At 51.8% G+C, this 13,547-nt stretch overlaps 1 protein-coding gene across 2 annotated transcripts; it reads right to left on the reverse strand.

Moving 5' to 3' along the window:
- Positions 1–1,391: 1,391 nt before the first annotated feature.
- Positions 1,392–11,147, reverse strand: ST6GALNAC4 (ST6 N-acetylgalactosaminide alpha-2,6-sialyltransferase 4). Of its 2 annotated transcripts, XM_067542132.1 has the most exons (7): positions 11,078–11,147; positions 10,173–10,240; positions 10,105–10,111; positions 7,971–8,144; positions 6,712–7,124; positions 5,427–5,534; positions 1,392–4,468 (listed from the first exon to the last, which is right to left on the reverse strand). In XM_067542132.1, the coding sequence occupies exons 1-7, from the start codon at positions 11,108–11,110 to the stop codon at positions 4,279–4,281; spliced, it is 993 nt and encodes a 330-aa protein (XP_067398233.1). In that variant the 5' UTR covers positions 11,111–11,147; the 3' UTR covers positions 1,392–4,278. The 2 variants fall into 2 exon arrangements, with proteins under 2 accessions (XP_067398233.1, XP_067398232.1); XM_067542131.1 differs by lacking the exon at positions 10,105–10,111 and having other exon boundaries at positions 10,177–10,240; positions 11,078–11,140.
- Positions 11,148–13,547: the final 2,400 nt, after the last annotated feature.

A 13,547-nucleotide genomic window follows, 5' to 3' on the forward strand; every position in this document is an offset into this window, starting at 1 on the left:
TGTCTGTAAGGAGCTTTGAGATCCTTCCACACCTTCCTGTAACTCATACAGGGCTGAGCATAGTGTCAGCACTAACCCAGTCAATAATAATGGCACATGTAATGCTGTAGGAATTCTGTAGCATTACTACAAACTGACAGGCACTGAGCTCTCTCTTCCTCCCAGTAGCACCAATGCTTCTTTTCCCCACCCTTTGTCTAATGTATTTATCTGTAATTCTTTGGGGCAGGGGCTGTCTTTCACTCTACGGATGTACAGTGCCGCCTAGTACAATTAGGCTGCAACCTCTTGGGGCTACTGGTATACAAACAGTTTTCCTTGCCTTCCTTCCTGGGGCAGGGAAGTGTACTCTCAGAGCAGGTTCTCTGATTTCAGCAGGGCTGTTCAGGAACTATATGGCTGGCCAGTGAATAAATGTGGCAGAATCAGAACCCCCGTGAGCAAAGAAGTGGGTTAGCCATTGACTTCAAGCAGAGCAGGATCCAGCCCTGAGTGGGTGAGATACTTGAGCTTTTCCAGCAGTTCACTGCTCCCCCACAGATGGGACATTCTTTCCCCCCACGTGAGAGTCAGCAGAGTGCTGAATAATGCTGAGTTGGCAGCCAGTGCTTGGCATCTCCCAATTCCCTCCCTTTATATCAGATTTTGTATAATTAGCATTTCTCCAGTCAGCCCGCTCTTCCCTGATAGGTTCAACAGCCTCTGTCAGAGAAGTGGGACAGGGAGGGAGAAGTGTGATAGGAGCAGGGGGCTCTGCCTCCCTCAATGAAGCGCTGGGGAATTGCTCTCTGCAATCCCCAGTTCTTGTCTGTTTAAATTTGAACTAAGGTCCAGGAGAGCCAGCAGGCACCGTGACACATGATCAGGCTGTGAATTGGTGTCCAGCCAGAGGAGTAGCTTCTGGAGCAAAGGTGACTTGGCAAGGTCAGCAGAGGACAGACTAAGGGGACTGATAGAAGGGGCATTAAATGTGCACATGTACTGACCGCCCAGATGGGTCAGAAGGAACTAAAAGCACGAGCCTCAACTGTTGGAACTAAAGGACCCATTAATCTGCAGCAGTAGCAGACTGAAATCTCTTACATGGCGTAGCCACTAGAAAGGGAAAACCCCTGCTACTTTAGGTGGATTACACAAGCTGGTTGCCAGTGGATTATGGGAAATGCATATAACAGCTGACGGTTGAGGAGGAAGAGTGAGAGCAGCATGTGCAAAGAACAGAAGTTTATGCACTAACAGGGCTCTTGCTCCATGCCCATGCTTTGAATCCTGGCGAACAGAACTGACAGCAATTAAGAATGGTATGACAGGATGGCAGAGGGAGTTTTGTCTGAGCAAGATTGAGGCCAGCTGGATAAATTCACCCCATTTGCACAAAAAATGAATGATCACAGAATTAAAAATAGATTTATTAAGTATGTTTGCTTTGGTATCAATCCAAGGGCACTTGGTAACAAAGGCAACACAAGAACTCGAAGGGTGGGTGTCAGAACACCAGAAGGAAATGTTGCTTCCTGACCTGGTGGAGCTGCTGACAGAAGCTGTCTCTTCCAGCTGGAACGCCAAAGCAACCACGCTCTGCTCCAGTTCAAGGAACAGTTCACACTGAGTCCTTTTCAGACCAATTTATCTAAGATTCAGTTTCAAAAGGCCACAGCACAGTGTGCTGGACAAGGATCGGCCTTCCATGCAGGCGGCTGTGTGGCCCAAGTGAGATGAGCACTGCTGGCCATCTGCAAAACTTCCTTCATAGCTGTTTCAGCTTAAACTCCCTAACAAGGATTTGAAAGAAATGCAATTATAATTCCGTATGTGTGCATACTGTATTTCAAGACCATGTAAAACTAGACTCCCCCAACAGTTTAAATTAGATACCGCATCTTCCTTCGCTTCCTGACCTAGAGCAGTGGTTTTCAACTATTTCATTTGCAGACCCCGAACAAATTTTGAATGGAGGTGCAGACCCCTTTGGAAATCGTCAACAGGTTGAAAACCCACTGTTCTATGGTAATGACCACCTTTCGCGGACCCCTTAAATATAGTCTGCGGACCCCAGCTTGAAAACCACTGTCCTACCAGAGTGTTGTTACATGCTGTTGAACAGCTGCAGCATTCCACTCCAGAAGCAGCTGCATTTTCAGTGTGGAGATGAGGTGATTCCTGTAACTATACAAACTTTGCAAAAGCATGTTGGGATCTTTCAGAGTTAAAAGTGCAACAGAAATGTAAGGTATATCATTCAGGATATTGAACCAGAACTGACCCCATTTTTCTGGCAAAAAGCGGCCATGTTTACCGAAATCAGGAGAATGTCTAGAACAAGTCACAGTGTGTCTGGACTGCAGGGCCTGTAGTGCAGGGTAACAGGAGTTGCAGGGCAGATGCACACGACTTTGAGAGATGGGGTGCATAGGCTTTTAGCAAGGTATCAGTGGAGTCCACAGCTGGGTGCCCTAAGTCAAAATTCCCTAGACTGGGAGACACAGAATGAGACAAGATATTTGGACAGATGCTATGGACTGCTAGCCCATGAGGCAGGGTCCTTTTCATCGCCAAATGGCAACACCTGAGCCCAAGCTGCTGCCTAAGCCTCACTGAATAGTAGGTCGGTTGGTGACAGAGGGTCTCTTCTCCCTGTACCGCACCTGCAGAGAGCATGGCCACTGGAGGACAGGCGTCTCGCTGCCATTTGGCCAAGTCTCAGCAGGAGATGCTGTTGAAACATTCCATTCCTCTCTCTTCAAATGAAGCGAAGACCCAGGGCACCCAAAGTCCCCAAATCTGCTGCCACTTTGCTCTGCGTGGGTGCAATTCACCAGCAGAAGACTGGGAACTGAGACACCAAGAGATTAAGGGCCTGAGCTAGAGTCCACTGGAGTAAATGGGAGCCTTTCTGTTGATGTCAACAGGGTCTGATCAGGTCCTAAGTATCTTGTCCAAGGTCACACAGGGGATCTGTGGCAGAGCTGGGATTTGAGTCCAAGTCTTGAGTCCCAGTCCAGTGCCTTAACTACAAAACCATCCTTCTTCCCCTTGATCACCCACCTAAGCCTTCTCTTGAGAGCTTAAGTGGAAAGAAATGATGAATTTCACCCCAAGAGGCACTGGCTTAAAACTCAGAGTGACTCAACGTTTCCAAGATCTGCAGCCCGCTGGAACATAATTACGGAAATGCTTAATGGTGGATTAAATTCTTCCGCTTTACTCCACACTGATTAGCCCTCCACCGGAGTATTGTGTCCAGCGCTGGGTGCTGTGGAGAAATTGGAGAAAGTCCAGAGGAGAGCAGCAACAATGATTAAAGGTCTAGAACACATGGCCTATGAGGAAAGATTGAAAAAATTGGGTTTGTTTAGTCTGGAGAAGAGAAGACTGAGAGGGGACATGACAACAGTTTTCAAGTACATAAAAGGTTGTTACAAGGAGGAGGAGAAAGATTGTTCTTTTTAACCTCTGAAGATAGGACAAGAAGCAATGGGCTTAAATTGCAGCACGGGCGGTTTAGGTTGGACACCAGGAAAAGCTTCCCAATGGTCAGCAGAGTTAAGGAGGTTGTGGAATCTCAAGATTTTTAACAGGTTAGACAAACAGGGATGTCTAGATAATAGGATGTCAGGGATGGTCTAGATAATACTTAGTCCTGCTTTGTGTGCAGGGCATTGGACTAAAAGATCTCTCGATCTCCCTCCAGTCCTACACGTCTATGATTCTATGAAATATTCATCATGGTTCAAAGATTAAAAACCTTTCAAAGGCAGTTCCTAGGATCAGCGCTGGGAACACTGGGGGGCTGCAGGGACGTCAGGAACTGCTTGCAGCAATGGAGAGGCAGGCTCTTTGCAGCTGAAGCCTTGAGTGCTCTGAATGACGCTCTAGGTTTTCTTTGCTTCTTTCCAGCTGAGTGCCTGGGAAGGATCGAGCGCGGCCAAAGATGAGACCCGCAGAGACACTCTGACCTGCAGAACAATGCTCCTGTACAAGTGGCAGGGACCTTGCAAAGGGTGGGCACCGTGCCAGATCTGAAACGTGCCCATGCAACATGCTGATTAGAGCAGCCTCAGTACGGGAGCCCTTCCAGCGTGTCACACCTCCCAAGATACTCTGCCTCTCGCCACGTCTGTCTTTGGGCAGATCCTCTTCATGCACTGACCGCCCCTCCAGTGCAACTCCTCCAGGCAGTGCTCTGTGCCACTCTGCAGGATTCCCATCAGGCTGCAGCCTATTGTACCAACAGAGTGAAACGTTTCCCCCTGGGAACGGCGCATGGGCCGCATGCCCCTATCCATCTGCCCACGAGGGGTGAGTGAAGACAATGTTCCGGCTCTTTGCCCAGTGGGAGAAGACGGCCTTCTCGGTGATGAAGCGGTGGCCACCTCGGCGGGCTCTCTCATGGGCGAGGTACATCCTGCACTCATCCAGCTTGCCGTTTTCGAAGTAGTGGTAAGGCACTGTGGGTTGGTTCTTCTCCCTGCCAACCAGAGAAGACAAGCTAACTCAGCGGGGCATCAGCCCAGATGGCAGACTCCTGCTTCCAGAGCAGGCATGGGAGCCAGCGCGAGAGAACTGCCAGCTCTAATAGCCCCAGAGACGTCCATTCAGAGCCAGGGATCTCTGGGTCACATGGCGGGGGGCACAAAGAATGAGTCCTAGTCCTGGGGATTCTCATCCCCCGCCCCCAGCTAGGAGTTCAGTGTGTAATACCCAGCCCCAAACCTCCTCACGAGCAAATCTAGCGAAGGGACCAATCTTGCCCCATGAGATGGGGCTGGGGGAGCTGAGCGAATGAAGAGCTTCCTCTTGGGTTACAGACAAACCCACTCCCGCTAAAATCCTCATCCTCACCTTCATTGCCCTGGGCCTCGATTCCCACCACGTCCTGCTCCATGACATTACAGCGTCCCAGCTCTGCAGTCTCCAGCAGGTGCAGGCTTCACACACAGAGCAGAGCCAAGCCCCCGCTGCAGTTAGGGCTCCTATCTCCCTGTTCATTTCGGGAGTCCTGTTCCAACTGCCTCATTGCCTATAAAAACTCCTTATGAACTCGTCCCCAGCCCAGACTTCAGTTCTCTCTCCTCCAGCACCTGCCTCTGTCCCCTTCCTTCTCTGACCTCACCACTAATGGAGCGAGGACTTTCTCTGCATCTCCTGCTCACTTGGAGCAGCCTGCCTGTGTCTGTCCACTTCATATATTTTCTGCATTGTCTGCGCTTCTTAATGCACCCCTCCCTGTGCGGTTGTTTGTTACTGAACTTGGCTAAGTCTCTGGGGATAGAGATTGTATGGAAGACGCATTGTGTTGCATCGGGGGTGAAGCTCTCGCAGACAGAAGAATGTGGGATGACTGTGCTGAATTAACTGACGAGCTTCGTGGCAAAAGGCCCAAGAAAGCTCCCGCCCTCTTCCCCTCTCTCCCCCAACAGCTGTACCTGCAGTAGCCATTGCTGACCATGCCGAAGACGGAGATCTGTTCGCACAGCTCCATCGCTAGGATCATGGTGAACCAGCCAGTGCTCAGGAAGGAGCCAGATTTCATCCTGCAAATCACACAGCAACAGAGCTGGAGGGGACAGGCTGCCATAGCCAGCATGGCAGAGAGAGGAACGGACACAGACTGTGGGAGGGAAACGTGAACTAGTGTCCTAGACCGTCAGTGGACAGTGAGGCACATCCTGCACTGGCTGAGGGGGACAGACGAGAGGACCTAATGAGTGTGCTTAGGGCCCCTGTGTGAGGATGGGGAGAAGGGCAAACAGAAGAGCAGGACAAGGAAAACAGGACAGGGAGGAAGATGGGCTCTTTGGCTACCATAGCGCTGAAAGCAAAGTTCTCAGATCCCCAAGCTGATTCCATCCCCGTCTGGGCCCTGTCCTGTGTCATACTGAGGGTTGAGAGCGTCCAACACCTCAGAGGAGGCTGTCAATGCTTGGCAGGATCAGGTGCTAATCAGTGAGCAGCTGAGCGAGCCAGGCTCCGGCCTCAGCCCTTGGGAACAGCTGATGGGGTCTCAGCTAAAGCAGGACAGGGAAGACCTTGGAATTAGGACTCCCTCTTGCCACGGCAAAACCCAAACAAGACAAGGCCAGAAAATATGAGAAGGGGAGTTGAGAGCAGCTGCCAGCCATGACACCGATTAGCATTTGAACGTGGACATGGCATACACATGCAAACTTGGTATTAGCAATCTGGTTGTGGCTTCCCCCCAAGCCGCTCCCCTCCAGGGCTCTTCCCCCAGGCTTCTGCTCATTGTACTGCCAGCTCCTCCACAGGAAAGGGCAAGGTGGCCTCTCTTCAACTGGCCTTTGCAAGCAAGGCAGAAGAAACCACCTCAGTACCAGGCAGGCACAGGGGAGGGGGAAGGAAACTCCTGCAACATGGATGCACATGTCTTTGGAAGCTCTCTCGTTCCACCCCCTCCCACTCGGGTCTCCTAGCATGCCATGTTCCTTTAAGCGAGTGTGGTGTTCTTGGCCTCTCTGCTGTGTCTGCCCATTAGGGGGACTGTTGACACCTGGCCATTAGGAACCAGATCAAATCCTCCCCACGCATCTACCAAGCAGAGGGCAATGATTCCTGGTCACCAATGACCTGCACAGGATTTGAACTGATAACTTTGAGATGGAAAGCTCTACATCCTAATCCCAGGAGGCAGCTACAGTGTGGAGGCCCTGAGACATTACAAGCAGGGAGGGAGGGAGCAAGGCGCCTGCTCACCTGTTCTTCCCCGTCTCGTTCTGGAAGACCTCGTCACAGTAAGCCATCATCTGCTCGGTCAGCGTGTAGATCTGCAGGCTGGGATACATCTCCTTCACTTTCAGGAGAGTCCTGTAGGTCATCCCCACCTTCTCCCTGTTCATCGTCTTCGTGGGCCCCCAGACGATGTACAGCGTCTCCCAGGACTGCTTGAAGAAGTATGACTGGTTCCTCAGGAGCAAGGGGATGCTGGTGTGCGAGACGACCCTGATGGTGCTCTTTGTCCCCACGTCTTCTTCATAGCCCTTGGTGGGGGCGTGGTTCATGCGCAGTACGCACTCCGTTCGGTCGATCTCCTTTCCCAGCTGCGATCCCAGCATCTGACCTGAGCTGGATACCATGGCGCACTGGCGGCACGGAGCTCTGACCAAAGGCTGCAGCAAGATGCACCGTTAGCAATGGCAAAGGACCAGGAAAGGCCCCTGGCTTGCAAGGGGAGGGATCACAGTACATTTTCATTCCAGGCAGCAAGGCTAAAACACGGGTTCATCACCTGCACTGGCTTCCTGTGTCTCTAAATCCAATTCAGAACTGCCCTCCTGCCCGACAAATCCCTCCCGGGCCCCCTTCCACACTGCCTCTCAGATCTCCTTTAACCACTCCCTCCATTGCGCTGCTCTCACCACCTTCCCTGCAACTCTCCATTATTGGCACAGTGTGGAGTTGCTTTCAAGTTGCATCTACACAGGGGCTAGAATTGGTTTCTCCTGACTCCTTTTTACCGTCACCTAGTGCCACCTTGGAGTCTGGAAGCAGCACACTAAGTGAGGGGCCCCCCCAAAGGGTGGTGTTTTCAATTATTCCAGATGTTGGATGTGTTTTGCTTTGAGTCTGTTCCGAGATATGGATGGCATTGACTCAACAGCCTCCTGATGCTGTGAATGAGCTAAGGAGTTTTGTTATACCAGCAGAAGGTCACGGTTAGCACCACAGCTAACGCTTTGCATTGCTGGGGCATCTTTCACACCTTAGGAGCCTCAAACACTGTGCAAACATTAATCAATTAAGCCTCAACTCTCGTGGGAAGTAGGTACATTATTATCTTCATTCATGATGGAGAAACTGAGGCAATGCTGGGTGAAGTGACTCACCCGAGGGCACACAGTATCACTGTGAATGGAACCCAGGAGGCCCAACTCCCAGGCCCATGCTCTAATCACTACCTAACCCTCTCGCCCCTGTCTTGGGAGAGCCCATTCTCCACTGGGACTTTTATCCACCTTTCCATCAGGAACACAACTGTATCCCTTGAAGCTGCGGGTTCCAGGCACCATCACCAAAGGACGCTCACGTTCCTCCAGACGCTGACAGCTGAGCCAACGCAGCTGCAGGCAGAACAGGACGTAGAGCACAGCACAAGCAGACAGAATCATCAGAGTTAAGATCAGACGGACCTGCAACGCATTGACAAGGGAGGCTCAGGATTCTCTGCTGAGAATTCAACACATGGCAACAACAGGGGTACCTGCATTCTAGTGACCAGGGATCTCTCACTGTACTATGGCTAACATGCTCTGAACGCTGCAGGCATATTGGAAAACAAAACAAAGGCAGTGGTTCTCCCTTTTGCGAAAGTGGAACTCCTCCTCTTTAGCAGGATGGAAGGGGCAGGGTGGTCGCAGAGGACCTCAACACCTGTTTGTCATCCCCAGGTTGAGAGAACATGATATAGTGTATTTAATTTAGAACAGCCAGTGTTGTTAAATACACTGAGGGGTCCACAGTGGGAACTAGGGCTAAGAGGGGAAGGAAACGGACTCATCTGTGATCAGATCAGGGGAGACTCGGGGGAAAGCAATGATTTTTAGAAGCTGGTGAGAAGGACCCAGATAGATGTTGAGAGGCAGCGGGGGAAGTGGTTTTCTACACCCTGAGCCTGCCACTTCTCCTCCTCCTGCTGAAAACCCCCATGATGCTGTTCATGCAAAGAGCTTCCTCCATGCGTTCAGCCTCACAGTACTCCCACAGGGTAACGTCACCCCTGCTTTACAGCTAAGCAAAGGCTAAAGTGCAGGGAGATTAAGCACCCTGCCTGAGGTCACATAGCAGGTTTATGGCCATACCCGGCTGGAGTCACCAGACAATTCGCCCTTTCACAGAATACCTGCATACGAAATCCAGGAAGCATTGGTGCCAATACAGCAGGATACCCATGCAGGGGACAGGGCAACAGAAGCTTACAGCTGTGATCATCACCAGCATACATTGCTCCTCTCTGCACATCCCTGTGTAGAGCTGCAGTCAGCTACCTCCATCCTGTGACTCTCTCCTCCTCTCAGAACAGAGATCACCCTGGTTGGTTACACAACAGTCCCCAGGAAGGCAAACTCCACTCTCCCTTTTTAGTTCTTGATCACAAACCGGCAGCGGGGCTGCACTCTCTGATTGACAGTGATTATCATTTAATACGAAACCTTCAGTCACGCATCGAAACTGGGAAGTAGCTCAGATGTGCCCAATTGTTCTATCACAACATGACTCATTTCCTACCTCGTAATAACTGGCTGCACAGCTGACAAATGACAAGCCTTAAAAAGTTCCGAGGGTCACATGCCCCTCTACTCCTGTATGGATTGTAACGTCAGCTTCTGCCATGCCTGTGGATCACATGAGCTCCAGGGAGGGGCAGATCACTGTCAAACATACCAGGAACCACATAGAGCACTATGTACAGTGAGGGTGCTACGTAAGTGATCGTGGCTTACTTGGCTATAGCTAAAGCGGGAGATCAACCACCAGCATAACCTGGCCTTGTGTTGGCCATCTCAGCAGAGCAGCCAAGGAGCAAAACAGCCCTTACTGTTATTAAGTTATTAATAAACATTAGTTTATTAAGTTGAATTTTAGATTTAGAAGCGTCATTTTATTTTTGTTGGTTTGTAGCCCTTTCTGTCCTTCTTCCTTATACATGGTATCACTTAAACCTATTAATAAACTTTGCTTTTATTATAAACCAGCGCAGTGCTTTGATAGAAACAGAATGTTTGTTAACCCCAGGTTAGCTGCTATGTACTGTCTCTTTGAAGGAGAAGCGAACGTGATAAAGTTTTGTGGGTGCTCCAGGAAGAGGCAATGCACCTATAAACCACATGGCTCCCCATATGTTCTTTCTCCTGCTCTCTGACTAGGGCACAATGACTCCAGAACCAGCCTACTAAACAAGAGATGGTGAGCATTTCCATATGGCCACCACGTACATTTCCACCAATTCTCCTTGAGGATGCTTGATCAATTGGAATATAGATAGCATCCTCACCTCCATTAAGGACACGATGCCCAATACCCTTTAGCTTTCCTGTCCCTCTGCAACCTTTTCCTTAGCTCTATAATCCCAGCCCATTTTGCCACCAGCACTATGGTCCTAAATGCAGGGTTTGGGAGGAGGAGTTGGAGAGCATCACTGCATCTTGGGACCTGGTTACTTACAGGTGTCTTCATGCTTCAGTGTCTTATCTGCTACGGGTTTGTCTTCGGATTCAGGGATTGTGCCCTGCAAAATACAGACCGGGTAGCTAGTTGGCAACAAAACGAATGTTTAGCAAAGAAAACAAAAAGCAAAGTGATTGATATTAAACAAAATAAACTTCTGTGCAGAGTCAGTCCAAAAGGCGCACGTCAAAGAGTATGTGCGTGAGACCATATATGGCACCCCTGAAATTAGGTCTGGAGAACCACCACTCTGACCACCCCATTCATTTTAAGATCGTGTTAAAAACGGCTCTCCATCCTTTTGAAACCCTCCATCAATTTGCTCCAGCCCAGTTCATCTTCCTTCTGACTTTCTGATCTCCCACCCAACCACACATCTAGCTCAGGCCTTCTCTTTAAACCTCCATATAATCTCCTGGCTGTTGGTGTGAAGCCTTATCTTCTGCAGCACCTGCCATCTGGAAGATATATCATTGCGTATCCTTCTCACTTCAGACCTCATGAGGCTAACAATTAACAACACACTGCACTTGTACAGAATCTGCTCAGCAGAGGACTCCCTTACTCCTCAAGGTGCTTTATACACTTTGTGAGTGTTCCACACTCAGTAACATCTTTCACGATTACTAAACCGCCAAACAACCTTGTGAGAAAATGCAGGGTTCACTTTATCCACCACTGAAAGGCAGCCAGGTCTGGGGTGGAACACAGCTGTTTAACAGAGCACAGTATTGCTACACTAGAAAGTCGGCCAGGAATCTTCATTAAACATGCATAGTCTACTACGGACCGCGGCGCCAGCCAGTTGTCTGGGCCATGTTCCCAGTTCTCTCCCTCACTCACTGTTTGACTTCAGATCAGCCTTTTGCTCATATCCCTAAGAATTACACTGACTCACCGGCCTCGCAGGGTGGAATGAGGCTTCATTCATCAACCGCTGTTGGGTGCTTTGAGATCCTCGGCTGGAAGGGGCTGGGGAGGATGCAAGGCTGTCATTTAGTTTGGCCAAGAGACGCAGGATCAAAGCTTTCAGCGGCGCTTCCGTCCTGCTGCCAGGGCCCCCTTGCCCTGAGCCCATGGGCTGGTGAACACCGCAGGGCTGCCGGACACCGACTCCAGACAAACCTGACAGCGGCATCCAGGAGAAGGGAGCCAGGGACGGTGACCAGGCCATAGACGGCTGCGACTCCCCAATAGGAGGGGCCCGGCAAGGGCCACACGAAAAGGGCCGGATGTGCTCCAGCGAGAGCCCCGCACGCCTGCAGGGGGCTCTTCCCCACACGCCCACCGAGATGGGGTGTCTGTCCCCCCCTCCGACCCACGGCCCCACCCTCCTCAGGGGCAAGAGCGCTGGTCAACACCCCCACTCACCCCAGGAGGGTGCCCCCATCCGCCCCGCCCCCACCCCACGGGCAGAGGAGCTGTGCCAGCCCCACAGCCCCGCCCCCACTCCACAGGCAGCGGAGCTGTGCCCGCCCCACAGCCCCGCCCCCACCCCACGGGCAGCGGAGCTCTGCCAGCCCCACAGCCCCGCCGTGAGGTGCCCCCGGCTCCCCCCAGGGGCAGGAGAGACGCCCCAGCCGCTCCCTCCGGCCAGGGGGATCCCGGGCCCGGCCCGGCGGGGGAGCGGCGGCGCCTACCAGGTTGGGAATCCCTTGGCGGCTCCGGCGGGTCCCGCTCAGCCGCTTCCCGGCTCCCATCGCCCCCGTCCGGGCCCTGACTCCCGCGCAGGGCCGGGCCCAGCCTCCGCCTCCGCCTCCGTGTCGGCGCCGAGCCCGGCAGCATCCGCCGACGCCGCAGTCTCACCGCCAGGGGTCGCCCCAGGGCCCGGCATCGGCCCCGCCCGCGGCTCCGGCCCCAGCTGCCCCCGAAACCAACCTGGGCCCTCTGATGTCGGCCCCCAACTCCCTCAGAGCGCCCCCCGCCCCGAGACCTGCCACCCCCGCATCACCCCCCGCCGCCATCGATACCATCCCCCCGCCAGCATCGATACAACCTCCCCCCCCGCCATCGATACCATCCCCCGGCTGGCAGTGATACCCCGGTACCGTCCCCCTTCAGAGTCCAACTCCCCCCCCCCCGATATTGTCCCTGAAACCCTCCCCCCCGCTAGCATCGATACCATCCCCCCCGCTAGCATCGATACCCCCACTACCAACCCCCCGCCATGTTATGGCTTGAGGCCATTGCACTTCAGTGCACAAGAGACTGGGGGCCAATGTCCAAATGCAGTGTGGTAGGGGACAAGACGGCTACAGAGGGCCGATATGGGATTGTAAGGGGGGGCCAAGGACACTGGTCAGGTCCCACTTATGCTAAGAATGGAACCGTGCTGTAACCATGTCATGCAAACCAGTCTCTTCACCCCACCCTAGTGTAGCAGAAATCCTGGCATCTTTCTTCCTGCCTTCATCTGTGATTTTGATCCTGCCTGTCCCCGAGATGAGTGTAGTGTATTATTTCACACTGAGAGTCCCAACAAGGAGCAAGATTTGTGAGACGTTTTGGATGTATTTGGATCCATCGTGCTGCCTGCTTCATTGACATGTTAATGGCAGGTCCGGCTAGCAGCTCCACTGTTGCTTGGAGCCAGGATCAATGATTCCAAGGCAGGACGTTCTGAAGTAAGTACCTGAAACGCAACTGTAAATGAAGGTAGCACTGGTGAAAGGGGACGCCCTCGGAGACAGATGACTCCTGTTCATTCCCAGAACAGGTCCAACACAGGCAGCAGCTGGACAAACTTCCCCTACACTCTGTTCCACCAGCTCCTGACCTGAGACTACTACTAGGGGCAACCTATGGACCCCATTCAACCTATGCTCTCTCAGCTGTGACTGCCAAGGTGGCTTTGATACAGACACGCCTGTCTACTAGGAAATGGAGTGAGAGCACCAATGCATTTCACACAGTCTGTGTAACAGCTTTTGGTCACTCCTGACTGCACTGGATTGAAATCAATGCCATAAATGCCAGTGGTCCCATGGCCCATTACCAGTCCCCTAGGCACTCAGTTGCCTTCTCCTGCTCCTCTTTCTAGCAGGATTCAGCTCAGATTGGTCCCAATGTTTAGAATTCGTAAGAAGCAGCTGTCTTAGAACCCCTGGCCACAGAAAGTAGAGGGAGTTGAAATATTTAGATTTAGAAATTTCAACAACGTTCTGAAAAGGGGAGGGGGGGCAGGAGGGGAACAGGAAAAATGTCAACATCATTTTGGTTAAATTGTACCCCCATTTTTTGACCAACTATAAAAGCTGGTTGAAATCTGTTCAAATTTCAAAATGTCAATACATTTTTTTAATTAAAAAAGAATAGAAAATAAATTAAAAAACCTGTTGCCAGTGTTTTCCCCACATGTTGGCCAGTTC

This window comes from Emydura macquarii, unplaced genomic scaffold, assembly GCF_026122565.2.
Source record: "Emydura macquarii macquarii isolate MOO-44397 ecotype Brisbane River unplaced genomic scaffold, CSIRO-AGI_Emac_v2 contig_691, whole genome shotgun sequence".
NCBI classification, from domain to species: Eukaryota; Metazoa; Chordata; order Testudines; family Chelidae; genus Emydura; species Emydura macquarii.